This window comes from Orbicella faveolata, unplaced genomic scaffold (genome assembly GCF_042242905.1).
Source record: "Orbicella faveolata isolate gen_17 unplaced genomic scaffold, um_ofav_v1 contig_12, whole genome shotgun sequence".
In the NCBI taxonomy this organism is placed as follows: domain Eukaryota; kingdom Metazoa; phylum Cnidaria; class Anthozoa; order Scleractinia; family Merulinidae; genus Orbicella; species Orbicella faveolata.
The window spans coordinates 25,896,275-25,912,500 of record NW_028301539.1 but is presented as its reverse complement, the minus strand read 5'-3'; the positions used below and the strand labels follow the sequence as shown (position 1 = coordinate 25,912,500).

General features: G+C 38.4%; 2 protein-coding genes across 2 annotated transcripts; one reads left to right on the top strand and one right to left on the bottom strand.

Annotated features, from left to right (window-relative positions):
* The first annotated feature begins 2,084 nt into the window (after window positions 1-2,084).
* Window positions 2,085-3,271, top strand: LOC149117356 (neuropeptide Y receptor type 2-like). Its single transcript, XM_089279446.1, has one exon. The coding sequence runs from the start codon at window positions 2,106-2,108 to the stop codon at window positions 3,156-3,158; it is 1,053 nt and encodes a 350-aa protein (XP_089135572.1). The 5' UTR covers window positions 2,085-2,105; the 3' UTR covers window positions 3,159-3,271.
* A 6,674-nt stretch (window positions 3,272-9,945) lies between these two features.
* On the bottom strand, window positions 9,946-14,174 carry LOC149117355 (uncharacterized). Its single transcript, XM_089279438.1, has 2 exons — window positions 13,902-14,174; window positions 9,946-11,601 (listed from the first exon to the last, which is right to left on the bottom strand). The coding sequence occupies exon 2, from the start codon at window positions 11,546-11,548 to the stop codon at window positions 10,553-10,555; it is 996 nt and encodes a 331-aa protein (XP_089135564.1). The 5' UTR covers window positions 11,549-11,601; window positions 13,902-14,174; the 3' UTR covers window positions 9,946-10,552.
* Window positions 14,175-16,226: the final 2,052 nt, after the last annotated feature.

Here is a 16,226-nt window from a genome sequence, read left to right as displayed (position 1 = left end):
CAGTACAGTCCTCTCGAAATTAGTTTCCGTCCTAAAACAATAGGAGACTTCTGTGCTTAGAAATAGCCAAAATAGACCTTCTTATTTTGGAAAAGAGTTTCCTTCTTTTATAGGCGTTTATTGTCACAGACCTAAAGACTGAGTTAGTAAGTTTTAGTAGCAATGGGTGGCAGACTGTGATTTGTTTTCTGCATATTAGTATAAACTCTTTTTTTCTATAAGAATATATTTTATGAGAATATCTCGGCAAAAATTTGGGAAATTTTAAGGATATTTTAAGAATATATGAGAGGCTAAGATGTAAAAAAGAGTACTGATTTTGTATACGTTAAAAACTTGTAAATACAATACAATTATTAACTAAATAAACGATATAAAATTATTCCTTTCTTTCACAAAAGCAGAATGCTGGTACCTTTCTTCTTTAAAAGTAAGATCTGGCAGGTTCTTAGGGCGTCTTGTTGGGTCCCTCTTCGCGTTTCGCTTGGAAGTACTGGAGCATTTTAGCATTAGTTTTTCATGAACCAGGATTTTGTAATGCCGTCGTGATCGGCTCCAGCATATTTCACTTCAAGCTTAACTTCATGCTTTTGTCCTCGCGGCTTTTTTATTTATTTCCTATCTTACACATTTCAATTCGCGGTAACTAGCTTAGTTATATTTGCTGAGCTTTGTTCTTTGCTTAATTGTTATCAATTCTTTGTATTAAAATTCGGATATAGAGTGTTAATCTTTTGTCCGCCGTCTTGTCTGTTCGAGCTCAATTTTTCAGTTTCATCGTTTTACACTCAATTTTACTTTTCTGCACTGATTTGGGGTTAATTCACATATTCTTAGCCAATCATAATACAGAAATTGTTACTTTTATATTATTACGTCAAGTACATGTGGTACTTCATTTTATTTCAAGGAAAAGTACCTCATTCACCCCTTGAACCAACTCGTACTGAAGCTGTACCACTTGAACCGCTTGAATCCTAACCTTCAGGACGAGATCAAGTGGTAAATACTAAACAAACCTTTTGTAAAAGGCGTCTCTCCTGTATGTATTCAACAAACGAGAAGCCCGCTCGTTTATATACAAGGTTTCTGTCTTGAGTGTTCTCCTTTACGTATCTGGAGAAATACACGACAAATTAAAAATCTTCCTGAAAGCTATATAGTAAATCCTTTATTGACCAAGCTTGTTCGATCAAATGGCTGCGTATTGGCCTCGTTCTCTTTTGGCGAGTTAATAGAGCTCGACTCCGTCTCGCTCCATAAACACGCGAAAAACGAACTTGGCCAATATCCAGCCATCTTGACCTCACACCCATAGTCAATAACCCATATTTCTCGTCACAAAAGCCGCCGCGCAAATCTAAGCATTCATTTTTTGCTTCTCAGATCGCTGTCCTGAAAGTAAAATTGGCAGTCAACCATGAAGGGAAAAAAATACTTAACGACAATCTCTTGTGCTTTTTTTCTGAACAAGCAATACCCTGAAGTTTAATTGGTGGGATTTCCATCCTAGGCCTATTGGTTTACATCGCCAGGTCCGGATCTTTCAGGAAATCAATTAGAGCATAATGGCAACGAGAAAAGAAAACGTTCTTTGTTTTTTAGCTTCGATCACGTTTTTCTTGTGAATAAAATAATTCAAATTGTATGAATTACTATCGCAACACCTGGGCCTTCCAAATAACCCGAACCTTTTGAAAGGATCAATTCATGGTGAAAATCATTCGGTGCTGCAAACTAAAGCATAGTGTATCCTCATTTGCATTTTATTTGAACCGAATTTTCCGGTTGATTGGGAATCATCCCTTGTTAATTTTAAGTACATGAAATGCGAGTTGTCTTTATCGTCAAGTTTGAAAAAACATTTGTCAGCCTCGTAACTGTTTCTCTTTCTCTCAGAAGACAACATTATGGTTATTTGCATGCACTGTGGGAGAAGCCAATAAACCAACAATCTGATTGGTACTTAGTATGATAATTGATTTTACTTCCTGGACATGAATGAAGTCATCCTCAATTGTTAAATGTACTGTAATAGTACAGAATATAACAGGTAATAGCTTTAGATAAAACTTTAATTTAGCACTGAGTGTCAGGGTGGAAGAATGCCTAACTCGACAAATGCGAATGTTTCTACCATGATGGAGGAAAGTTATTCTTTCACACCAGTACCAAGAAGTCTCGCTATCGCAGTCCTCGTGATGTTGTCGATCTTGATTTTGACGGGAGCTTCTGGAAACGCTTTCGTGTGTAATCTGCTTCGAAGACACCGTGACCTTCGCAAAGTACCTCACTACCTGCTCGCCAGCCTTTCTTTGACTGGTATTCTAACATCGCTCTTCGGTATGCCGTCCCTGTTAACAGGAACGGTCGTCAGTTACCTTCAGGCTGGCCATTTATCATTCGCTGAGATATTGTGTAAAATTGGTCTTCCTCTTTCTGTCGGTTGCATAGCGCTAAATGCGTTAACTATAACTCTTATGACAATAGATCGCCACGATTGCGTTGTTCGTCCATTCGGTCGTCGGCTATCAACGGAAAACGTTAAGAAAATTCTGCCACTTACTTGGCTTGTGGCCTTCATAATTACTGCTGTACTCCTCGTACTTTTAAGAAAAGAGACCTCTGTTTGCTATACCTGGTTTCCTTATAACCAGCCTAAGTCTTTTCGAACCAAACAAGGTAATTTTATCCTAATTTACTTAACGGCAATTACACAGCTAGATACGCAAGCGATCGTGCTAGTGATAATTACTTTCTTTCGTGTCATTAAGACCTTACGCGCGCCAACTATTCTACAGTCGGCAAATTCATCCTTTCATCAACGCCAGGAGAAAAAACTTACATATCTGACGTTTAAAATCTGTGGAACTTACATTTTATCCAGGTTTCCATTGATCATTTGCAGCATTGTTGCACGCCGCGAAGAATTTCAAGGGAAGGCGCTCAACACCGCCATGCTTCTGACAGCCACGACGATGTATTCTCCTTTCGTGTTAAATCCAATTCTTCATTTCAGAATGCTCAGAGCCAGGCAGCCAAACCTTGTTGGCCATTTTGTAAGACCAGCCGCTCAGGCACGACCGACGGTAGAGAATATCCGAGCAGACGGGGTAGCCAGCCTGAACAAAAGAAATGTTACTATTTCAGCCACCTGAGGGACCGTTCATTTTTTATGAGGGAGGGGGGGGGGGGGCTGGTGGGATTTGGGAAGCACCATTTAAAAATCGCATGACCCCCCCTCAGCTTACCAATTTTTTTCACATGGCCCCCTCCCTTATAGCGGTCATTTTTTGGGATGACCCCCCCCCCCCAAAAAAAAATTGAACAAACAATATTTAGATTTTAACTTTTTTAATATTTCTCTATTATCCCCCTACTTCACGTTATTGTGCTCACTATGAAGACAATATTTACAATCCCTATACTACAGAGAGCTGTTGTTTAAAAAACAAATCAAAAGAAAGAGAAGTCAATTTCGGATCTCCTAGTTATGGCTCGCCTTGAGCGTATGGCATTTGGCCTCTCATTGGCATCCTCCTCATCTGAATTGATGAATGCAAGAATGACGTCACTTGAGTCATCTTCTCCCCCAGAGTCAATGGCATCACTGTCATACTCATCGTTATCACTTTCATCCGTTTCACTGCTGTCAGCACTTGCCCTGTTGTCATTTTGTGTCAATGTCCTGGCAATCTTTTTAAGTGCGAATGGCTGTTCAGAAAGGGCGAGTGAGTTTTCCATGCCAAGGACTAGTTGAAGCCCAGTGATGGAAGAAAACTGAACTTCTCCATCAAAGAGCACAGAGCAATGGTGGAAAAGTTGAATGTCATATTGAAAGATGTAAAGGAACGCGATTCCACACCCTTTCAGTCCAGTGGGCTTGCTTTAAAGCAGGGCGAAGAATTTGCCCACAGTTTTAATGTAAAACAGATCAAATGTATAGATGCTAAGTTGACGAAGGTCACGCAGGACATGGAAACACTAGAAAATAAGAAGAGCAATTATAACAGCATATTCAAGGGCATACTCAAACAGCGCATCAACAAAAGGAGAAGGAAAAAAGAAAACCGCAGAAAGTCAAATGAAAGAAAGAGGAAGCGGACTGAAAACAACGTCCAACGAGTTTATGGAATCTGTGTTGGAAACCCGCTAGGAAATGATCTTCCACAATGCCTTGTGTACGGCCGTCCCGGAGGAGTGTATTAAAGTTGAGGATGTTGCCACGTCGTTATTTAGAAGAGATGGGCCATACATCGCACAGCTCGTGGAAGGGAATTATTTCACCAATGCTGCAAGAAGCAGAATCACCACCAACCTTGAGCAGGAAGTCAGGGATTATGTTTACACCAGGAGCCATAATCGGGGACGGAGACCGTAAGTCTCGGGATTCGTGCGCACCTATGATATGGGACAATTTTTCTATTTTTAGAACAAATTGCGCCACCCTGACGTCATATATCCGCGCGGATTCACGCACATGTCGTTGGCTCTCGCGTGGATGTTGTCACGTTGCGTGATCAAATGGTGAGAGTTGAGAGATTCTCTTGCGTATTTTTCACGGCGATGACAGGGAATAAGGCAGGGAATACGAACCAGGGCGCTTATATGTAGTTTTATGCTCTGAGCTAACAGAAAAGGTGGGTTTTTCAGGGTCGAAAACAAGACTTCAATCTCGCGCTGAGGATGAATAATAAGATCTGCTCCCGCTAGTTGTAAGCTTACGCGTATGTTTTTGCGTTTGTTCTGACTTAAGAATATAGCAAGAAAACTCTCTACTCTGGTATCGAGTTAATTTGTGAGTTTCTCAGACAATGGTTAATCATAACCAAAACCTGTTTTGACGGTTTCTTATTGTTTCTGCTTGTTTGGTGAGTTTGCAAAAGATTTTGCCGGAAAGGAAAGTCTGACGCGTACAATTGTATCATTTGCATAGTACAGCTCGTGCACTTTCAAGTCCGAGTCGGTGTTTTCAACTGTCAACAAATCTTGACAAAAATTTCTTTCGTTATATTTTGTGCTGAGATGCTGCAACAAATTTCACGAACGCAAAAAAGGCTATTAACATGATGTGTGTTTCTTCAAAATAAACATAGTGAAGTTTTACATGGCAAAAATGAAAATAGACAAGGAGTTTTGATAACTCGATCAACAAAATCGAAATCGTTATTCGAAGTTGATTAAAGAAAGCGTCATCGTAACTTTGCTGATTATTTCTGCTTTATTCGCATATTTTCAGCTTAGCGTTTAATATGTTCTCAAACATTTATCAATCTTAACCATATTTAAAAACTATAGAGCTATTGTTTGAGTTCGATGTACGCTTTCACACGAAAGTGCGGCGGAATTACAATTTGTCATGTTTACTGACTGTGCAAAACACGCATCGGCGGGCACTCTCATTCATCGACAACAGAGAATTTACTGGACTTTTACACGAATAAAACTGAGCAGTATCTACGGACGTAAAGTTATTGGGCCTTGATGAAACATCAAGCGTTGCTTACAATTCAAGCGAAACTCAAACTAGCAATTATTTTGTTTAGTTTTCGGTCGCGATAGACTGGCAAATTCCTCGCAAGCGTGTGGCAAGAGGAGCTAGGAAACTATGAAGTCCTGAAGCTCTGCTATATCTTAATATATCCAGCTAGTTTTTTGCTGTGTAATGGAAAAGCTGTTAATCTTCAACATATGTGAAATTTAAAGTGGAGTAATGTACAGCTCATGCAAAAGAAGCATCTGTCGGAGCACAACTTGGTCAGCGATATATATAAGCTTACAGCGGAACATACCTAAATTCGACACTGCCTTACTTCACTCAAACTGGAGCAGCTTACGACGAAAATACCTAAGCAAAATTCCAACAGACGTAAACGCGTTGAGTTATGGGCCAAAAACATGAAAAATTTCGGGAATTTCGGACGCCATTTCCCCCGCGCGACATCCGCAAAAATCCTCGCAGCGTGTACGCGCGTGTACCGCAGGTGATGGCGCAATTTGTTCCAAAAATAGAATTATTGTCCCATATCATGGGGACAGCCCCAATACTAGAAATGGCGCGCGCTTACGGTCTCCGTCCCCGATTATGGCTCCTGGTTTACACCTTCATGTACCCTGAAGAGTACACTCTGACGGAAAGCATTGCTGCTTCTTGCAGCATTGGTGAAAGAGACTCCCATAGCGGCACAAGCGGCAACGAAGGACTCGACGACGGCGAAGATGAAGATGAGTGCCAGTGAAAGTTGCATTCGAAAATAACAGTGTTAAATACTTCTTTTCAGTAGCTACAAATGCTTTTTGTCGCCAAACGTTTTTCTAAAGCAGAAGGAAAGTTTGTAATAAATTTGTATCCTGCCTTCTATGTTTATTCTATAGCAATTTTTTTGATATTCAAACATCATGCCATTTTAAAGTTTTACTAAAATATTTCATTTTTTTGGGATGGACCCCCCTCGAAAGCCATTTTTTTCGCATGCCCTCCCCCCCAAATCCCACCAGCGCCCCCTACCTTATAAGAAATGAACGTTCCCTGAGGTTATTGGAAGGAGAACTTGTTTCTCCCGAACACACGATACACGAAGAGTCACAGTAGAGAAATGGACAGACCAACCTCGTCTTAAATTAACGATATTCCCCCCGAGAAAGGAAACATTTTGATGATTCGCGATTATGAATCGACTACGTACCCGGCGCTAGTCTTTTGCTTTTCTACTATCATTGAATCGAAAACTTGTTATCTTAATCATTCAATAAATCAAGTCAAGAATCAGGGATATGATAGATTATTATAAACAACTTCACCGAAATTAAGGTTTATGCAGTTTTCGGGTAATTTTTTCAACCGAAATTTTTAAAGTTTCAAATACGTTAACAGTCGATCAATACAAGTAGGTAAGAGAGGGCTACTGAAATCGACGATCTGGAGAAACAGCTTTTATTTTCATATCGGCGTATCCTTGAGGCTGTAGACGATTTGAGGCGCTGATAAATAAGCTCGCGACCTCACAAATGTGGCCTCTCTGTCGTTTTGTTTATAAGGGTGCCAACGAGAAATGAACATTGATGGAAACTGCCTTAATTTAGGAGTGGGCGACCCAAAATCGTGAAAATGGGGCATTTTAATATCTGTTATTATTGCCAGTTTGCGCAGGTTGTTCTTGTAATGGGCAAATATCAGTCGAATTTATTTGTTTTTAAAAATTCTTTTGTGGGGAGGCTTTTTTTCATTTCCTTTTCTCTTCTTTTATTTGTCAAGTTTATGGATAGAGACGTGTGCGAGTGTCAAGAACCTGCAAGAGCAATAACGAGACAAAAAATGTTCCCTGAAACTTAGCAAACACTAAGCTACCTCAACAAAACATTTCCTACTGATGTATGTAATAGCGCTTTTAAAAATCTTTTCTCAAAAGGGCCTCCACAACAAAATTAATACTTCATTTTCGTCATTGTCGCGCAGAGTGAAAATTGGCCGACAAACATGGTGGAAAACAAACTTTTACCTGATGACAAACGTGTGTGCAAACTTTTCAATAAGCAATTTCCGAAAGCATAAACTGCATTTTGCCGGGAAGCAATTATAAACAATTGAACTGAGATGAGAAAAAGGCCTTTCTTGATTGTGTTTTTCTTTTGAATAGAATGATTGAAATGATCGATCACTATTCAAGTAATAGCAATTGGCCTTGAGTTGAGTGCCCGTAGGGTCCCTACTGTTCAGGAAATCAATTAAAAACTAATTCTAATGAGATAAGAAAACGGTGTTTCTTCGAGCCACCCACCCCCCCCCCCCCCTTATTTTTTTCAAAAGATCAGTTATTACCGCAGTTAATGCACCTGGGCCTTCCGGATAACGCAAACTTTTGAAAAGATCAATTCGTTTTGAAAATCTTCCTGTTGCGATTGGGCAAGCTAAAACACAATGCAAATTCATTTTATTTTATTTGCATTGAATTTTCCGGTACATGGAAGACGGTCCTTGAGAAGAGGAATACGTTTTTCTGATTGTGAATAAAATGATTCAAATGATCGATACTTTTCAAGTAATAGCACCTTGGCCTGAGTTGAGGCTGAGTTGACGTGGTTTTCAAATGTTTCAATAAATTTGAAATTTAGGGATTACGTTGAATATTAATTGATCTCATTGAGGGCCAAGTTTAAAAAAATCATCGAGTGTGTGTGTTCTTTTGTTTTTACATTCCCGTCCAAGTACACAATTCGAGGGTCAATCTTTGATAAAAAAAAAAGGTAAATAACACTCCACATCACTTAATATTCAAGCCAATATTTCAGAAAATAAAACAAAGGGTTTTCTCCGGGATCTTTACTAGAGGTAATAAGATGTTGTAAGATTCATTTAGTACCAAAATACCGTTAACTGAAGTCTTGTAGCCATAGTTTACAATAACATTTAAAAACACCTTGAAACTTCAATCGCAATTTTCTTGAAAACGCTCTGAGAATTTTACCTTTTAAAATTGTGCCATCGTCTAGACAACTATGACAGATCGTAGATCCGACCTCTCATTTCCAAAATTACCCCTTAATGGTAAGCTATTAGGCCTCGTGAAAAATGCCATATGACGTCCTAATGTTTCCGTGGTAACTTAGATCTTGGTAAACGCGGTATGTTCATTTGAAACTGAGTTTTATCTTTCTCTAGCACGCCGGTAACGGTCGACTTTCTGTTGGATTGATAATGGTGATGCTCTAGTCGATCAAAGGAGAAAAGTATCGTTACTCAAAACTCCGTTCGAGCCACCTTAACTGACGTGAGAAGTTTTATGTTAGCCTGAGTAGGATCCTCTACACGTGAGGCGCTGAGAGATAAGCCCAGGACCGTAGGGCGTTTTCACTGTCACACAATAACAAATAAAATCAAAAACCATTCAGTGGATAAATTCAAGAAATTGTGATATTATAGAAGATAAATAAAGAAGACATTTCGTCAAGTTTAAGGTGTGTGCGCTGTCGCAAAGTTGAGATATTCGTCGAACTGTTCTGCGCAAATTTACAAAGCCTAATATGGAGCCGCCATGTTGGTGTTCCTCTGTGGGACACCAATATGGCTGCCGGAAAATAGTGTTAACATTTGGAACTTAGGACACTGATTAATATAACTGCACTGAACACACAAACATTTAAATAAGCACTTTTCCAAATACTTCAATGTCTTAAATGGCTAAAAATCACGAGGTAAATACATGGTTTTTAACAAACGCGATCATAGCTTTTTGTCACGCACCGCCATAACTCTAAAAACATCAGATCGAGGTTGGTCTTGATGCGGACGTCTCGGAAAACAGACTTCCGTTCGAGAGTCCATCTATAAATAACTTGACCAGGAGTCTCCCTCATTTTCTCTAGAGCCCATATAAGGGGGTACCCCCCCCCCGGGATATTTCCCTCTATTAAAGATTCTATGACGTGAACAGAATAGCAACGTAATATGAACAAGTTGAGCCTCTTATGGATACACCACTGCTTTCGGAAACCGAAACATTCCGTACAGAGCTATAAATAAAATTCAATTCATAACAAAATAAATAATAATTCGTTTTTGTTATTGCGCTCAGTGGTTTTGAGCAGCGAGCTCGTCGATTTCGGCTATTTTGCATCACTTAACCTAGGATGCTTTTCTCAGTTCGCGTTCTGCATCGATATAAACTTGGCATTTATCATAATGGCGAGTGCTGGAAAATCGAAAATATCATCGCACTCAAGATAGTACGTATACCGGGGTAATTAAATCGTTACTTAACTAAAGATATCATAACATAAAGTTTTGGTCATCTACTTAGGATACAGATTAAAAAAAAAAACTGTTGTCACCGAGTTACTAGATTGTTTTCCAGTTTCAATTATAAGACTATTTTTTATTAACGTTGCAATTATTATTATTAGTTTATTTTCCTACATTTGTTTGATTTCTTTAATTTACACATCTCATTTTGGTATGTGTTAGTTATATCATTACCACACATTTCTCTTAGCTAAATTAATCCACTCCCTGGCCTTATTAGGTTTAGAGCCTGATTATTCTATTATTATACATTGAACTCACTATCTCTTTTCTGATTGGCCAAAAGCGTACAGTGAATTTTCGAAATCAACGCCTGTGACGTCATCTAGCTGCAGATTATACAGTAATTATGTCAAGGACACTCAAGGTCACGGGTTATCATGTCATGTATGACCGCGGTGCATGATTTCTAAGGGTAATCATGTCAAGTTCGCACGCTTTCTGTTGCTTGCCGTCAGTGAAGAAGCAAACACATGACTTCCTTTTCTCCTTCTCGTTCAATGTATAATAAACCAGTTATTAGATTCGGTTTTTGTGATATCCAGAATAATCAAGGTCTCGGTGAAGGTTATCAGCCTCATCCTTCGGTTTCAACTAATAACCCCTACCTCGACCTTGATTATTCTAGACATCATCTAAACCGCATCCAATAATTGTTTACAATCTGTAATAAATTGGCAACTACTTGGTCAACAAATTCAACTGACTTAGTTGGTTAATCTAAGCAACAATACTTGCAAGTTCTCAAGTCAATTAAGAACTGGTTTCGTCCAGATATTTAATGCTCAATAACCTTATGTTGTTACTTCCCATTATTTCCTTGTCACGGAGAGGTAAATCTGCAACACGTCTTTCTCGCTGTGGTCTTTTCTGAAAAAGTGCAAGTACAGCTGATCTGTATTCTGGCTTGCGGATAGCGTATAATATAGGATTTACGAGGTGGTTGGCGTAATAAAAAGCCAACATTACATTAAATAAATGAAAATACTCTGAAAAGGACAAGTCCTTCTTTACTTCACTGCTAAAAACCGAACGTAATATAATAAATGGCAGGTATAGAAGTAGAGATACAACAGTCACAATCAACAATGTCATGGTCAGTTTTCTTTCTCTACTGGCTGCACCATGGCGTTGAAGCTGCGCTCCCCAACGGACTTTAATAACAATGGACACGTAAGAAACAAAAATAATCAAAAGGCACAACCCAATAAATGAAATCAATAAGAAATAACGCGTGGAATGTTCTCCAGATTGAACAAGAAGGGTATGGCCAATTACTACGAAGCTGGTTGTAACCCAAACAACGGCAATTATTATTCCGTACACCGATTTCTTCAGCAAGCGATGCATGAACGGGCGATATGTCGCGTGCACCCGTTCTAAAGCAATAATGGTGATGTTTGATAAAGAACTAATAGGGAAAAACTGGGAGGATATATCTGGTATATCATTTGCCCGACCTTCATTTAAATGCGAGTTCCACATATCACAAAATTTTCCAACCGAATAAAACAGACCATACATAACAAATCCTCCAGCCAACATATCTATGACCGCCAAATTTATCAACAGGTGCGTGCTTCGCGTGCAGAAATCAGGTTTTTTTATAAAAACAATTATCGCACAGAGGTTGATTGTTACTATAGCAATAGACTCAACTAAGCCTACAGTCATCCAGGGTATGCACTCAGATAAAGATAACTTCTCAAAGTGGTAGTCAAAAAACGTCTCAAAGCTGTGTTGAGACATCTTGAAGCTCTATTCTCTTTTTGTATGGCTGTTCGAAGTAATTACCCGTCTGTCTGTGGAGAGAAGCGAATTATTGTTTTAAAGATCTTCTACTACCTGTATAAGACAGGCAACTGACAGGAATTGAACTTAGCTCATATCAACGTGTAGATTATATTACTTATCATTTTATTATTTGCGGATTATGTTGGTTATACAGCCCGACACCTTCATCAACGCATTGCCGAACACGAGTATTCGGCTATCGGTAAACACCTTTTAGAAGTGCACGGTGACAAAAATCTTCTTAATAATGAGGGCCAATTTCGTGTTCTCAAGAAGTGCCAGGGGAAATTTGACTGCCTCGTTTACGAAATGCTATTCATCAAAGAACTGAGGCCTAACCTTAACACTCAGAGTGACTCCTTCAGTGCTAAACTCTTTGTTTACCTTATAGCATATTTCTATGTTACCTTTCTTTTTAATGAACCATTGTTTTTCTCGTGTTTATAAAATATTCATACTGGTTTTTTTTTACTTGATAATAACGTCCGACAACGTCCGACAACGTTTTTAAGAAAAGTTTTTTCGCAGTTTTTTATAGCTAAACTGCTTTGAAAAAGTCGCTTCTTTTTAATAATAATAATCATAATAATTTATTAATTTATATTGCGCGGTCGTGAACATGGAAATTACATGTTTAAACGCCTGTAGAAACGCAGGGATTTTATCAATCGAGATAATTTTTTCGCTGTAGTAATCAGGGAAACTACTAAATTTTATTAAATGAAAAAAATTTGGGGGGGTTAGTGGCGCTTTAACATTCAATGATCAAAAGCGCATTACAATATTAAAATATGCTAAATATATGTACATAAACTAAATTTAACAATAATAAAGTAATTCGAACGCTAAAGGCTAAGAGCTAACTTAAAAATAAATGTTTTAAGACAAGATTTAAAAGTTAAAATACAATCAATATTGGGCAGGCTTGCTAGGAGCGCGTTCCACAGTGTAGACGCAGCTACACTAAAAGCTCTATCACCAAAAGATTTTTTTCGTTTTCCCGGCTGGATGTAATAGAATAGTGCCTGAATTAGAGTGCAGTGAATAGACAATCATTTGTCTAGCTTCGATTCGTCCTCCTTATTCGCACAGATCTCTAAACTCATTTATTTTCGCGGCATTTGCGCGGCATTTTTCTGGCTCCACAATATTAAGCAAGTAAGTAAATTTTTAGCTAGAGATAAATTAGAAATGGTTCTGCATGCTTTCGTCACAAGCAGAATTGACTATTGCAATGGACTTCTTTATGGACTTTCAGATTGTGAAATAACTAAACTGCAGGGAGTACAGAACGCAGCAGCTAGCTTACTAACTTCGAGCCGCAAATATGACCATATTACGCTTGTTTCGCAAAAATTACACTGGTTGCCTTTTAGGTAAAGCATACATTTTAAAATTTCACGGAAAACCGTCGATTCTACATATCCTTTTAATCGATTTAAAGAGGAGGGATTCTCTCGAAAAACGAGTGCAAGTTTTCGCCTTCTAAAGATTTATAAACATATCGCACCTTCTCAGAGAGATATGTCAATTCAAAATGCCGCCAGCCAATGGAATAACATGTACAGAACCCCTAGCGTTCACAGTATGGAAAGTTGAGCTTCGCAGTAAAGCAATCGCGTTTCACGGTCACGTTTTAGGCCGGTGGTCAACAATATAGGGCAAAACGGGGAAAAGCGATGCGCAACAAAACAAAAAGAAACCGAGGAGCAATTGCTGAAGCGTGATTACAAGAAGGCACTCTTGACGGACATGAAATCTCAAATTGAAAGTATTTGATATAGGATCTCTGCATCAAGCCATATGTCGCGAAAAGGTCGCTGAGGAGTCCATGCCTTGAAGGTTTATTAAACCTCTTTTTCCCAATAACTCGCGCTCGTTTTAATCTTTTACTTTCATTTTTTGGAAAATGCAACTTGAATAATGAACTTTAATTTGGTTGGAAAAAAGAAAACTTGGAAAAAGTAGCCCCGCGAAGGTTTGGAGTAACCTTAAGTATTTAATATTTGGTCTACTCGTCGGCTGCAAGATAAACACATTTGTAGCTCTATTTTCTCTAGTGCTGTAAACTGTTCGGTTATAGTAACATTTTTTTAAAAAAATTTTTCCCCAGTTTTAAGATCGCCGAATATCGGCTCGTTGCCTCTCAGCGATCGCAATTAAATACAGGTTTTCTATAAAACCAGCTAGCGTCAGGAATTCTTTAAAACGTATCCTTTGATAGCTACGGATCTTCTCCGCCAGGAGCTCCGATAGCTAAGCAGTTTTTTTTATTTTAATCTAACAGTTTAATACATATTTGACTTACCTTAGCTGAGCAAAAAGGTGTTGATGCTTCCTATCCTTGTCGATGTAGCATCGATAAGGTTGTTGTTCTCGGCAAGCTTTCCAGTGTTCCTTAAATAAATGCAAATAAACCAGCTGGAAACACTCGATTAAAGGAGAAAAGAAAAAGACATTTCATATAAAATAAACAGGTCGACTATGGGGCGACTATATTACTTGGCCATTATTTTGCTAAATTTTATGTTATTTATAAATCACAAGCGATGTGACATTGCGATTTATATATTTATAAACCGCAAGCAACCAACGTACCTTTCCGATTTATAAATCACAACCAACGTAAATGTGTGATACGTAAATCCCAAGCTGCGTAAACTGTGCAAATCCGCTGCGATATATCAATCGCAAATATCTGCGATATGTTAATATTTGCGCTTAGTGCCTGGGGATGCAAAGGGTCGTGGCACCAGGGTCCCCCATAGCGAGTTGGTGGCCCGAAAGAGGGTTTAGGTGCTTGGACGGTTGCCACCGAAATTGCTACCGCAGTGAGGCCCTTTGCACCGAGTCACACCGACGAAAACCGGTGGAGTAAGAGGTAAGGAAAGAAACGGGTAAAAAAAGAGGAGGGGGAGGGAGGGGCGAAAATGAGCAGGTTAAACCCGGTGGACGACAGCTACGCGTACAGACCAAATCGCTAGACGAACGTACCAGGCGAAACGTTCCCCAACGGGACTTGTTGCGAGAGCGAGGTTGAAACGAGCCGAGGCCTGGGCGCAGGCCCCTCCTTTTTTCTCCGTTCCTTTCCTTACCTGTAACTCCACCGGTTTTCGTCAGTGTGACTCGGTGCAAAGAGCCTCGCTGGGGTAGCAGGATTCGGCTCGCAGATTTGTGATTTATATGTGGCACATGTGCGATAAATATCGCGCACCTTCGATTCATATCGCACCAGATTTGCACATTTACACTGCATGTGATTTATAAATCACACATTTACGTTGGCTGTGGTTTGCAAATCGCAAAGACACATCGCTTGTGATTTATAAATCGCAAGGTTAAGTCACTTGCGATTTATAAATCGCGAAGGCACGTTGCGTACTTTTTTGTAAATCACGCAGGTCCTTGAAATTGTGATTTATGAATAACAAGCGCAGTAAAATTGAGATTTACTAAATAACATGAAATTTAGAAAAATATTAGCCAAATAATATTTTTACACTTAGCGCCCCAAAGTCGACGTAACGGCCACCTGTCCACAACGACCACTTCTCTACAACGTCCACTTTTTTTTGTTCCCGGTGGACGGTTCATTCATTCATTCATTGTTATTTTAATCTTTCTATAACGGCCACCTCTCCACAAACGCAACGGCCACTAAAGCGCGTCCCAGCTGCCCAAAAAACCTCTCGTCAACAGCCCTTTTAACCAGTGACTGACGAAGGGTGATAGATCTTTTGTGGCAGCTGCACCCTCATTATGGAATAAGCTACCACTAAACATCAGAAAAACAGACAATTTTATAACTTTTAAATCTCTTTTAAAACCATAGTCATTCAAAGAGGCTTACAGTATAAACTGACATTAATAATAATATTGGAACAATGTTTATAATGATGATAGATGGAGACAATCTTTTACGTTATTTAATTCTTTTGTTCTTCTAACTTATTTTATCACACATTGTGATGCATTTTTTGTTTCGATGAAAATATGATTAGAATTGGGATTATTATTTTCATTTAATTTTTTTATTTGTGAATAGTCCTATAATATAAATAATTTTGTAAAGCGCCTGTGATCATATCCGCATCGTAACATGTGGGTATAAAAGTGCCATCATCATCATCATCATTATTATTATTATTATTATTAAATATTTCTGAATTTTTAATAGATTTACCAGATTTAAGTTTGTATGAAAAAGTGCTCAATAAAGTGTTTTATTTTAAAAAACATATTATTATTGTTATCAATATTATTATTATTATTATTATGTAAATTGTTACTTATATTTTTAAATTTTTGACATTCTTTTTAAAGAGTTATCTTTTGTATATTATTTTGCATATTAAACGTGTTGGATTTTTTAAATTATAATTAATATTACTGTTATTATTATTATGATTAATATTATTGTTGTTGTTGTTGTTGTTGTTGTTGTTATTATTATACAAAACCGCATTTTGAATTGTAAAATGTCAGGAAACTTGATCCATACCGCGCGTCGTTGGTCTCTGATTTTGCTACGTTTTATTGATCTATTTTGATTGTGCTAGTTATTTACATGCTACACTAAGCATTTTTTTTAAACATAAAAATGTCGAACCCCAAGAATAAAATGTATAATATT

Bases quoted from the DNA above. Each gene is read 5' to 3' on its own strand.
- LOC149117356 (XM_089279446.1), top strand. From the start codon at position 2,106: ATGCCTAACTCGACAAATGCGAATGTTTCTACCATGATGGAGGAAAGT.
- LOC149117355 (XM_089279438.1), bottom strand. From the start codon at position 11,548: ATGTCTCAACACAGCTTTGAGACGTTTTTTGACTACCACTTTGAGAAG.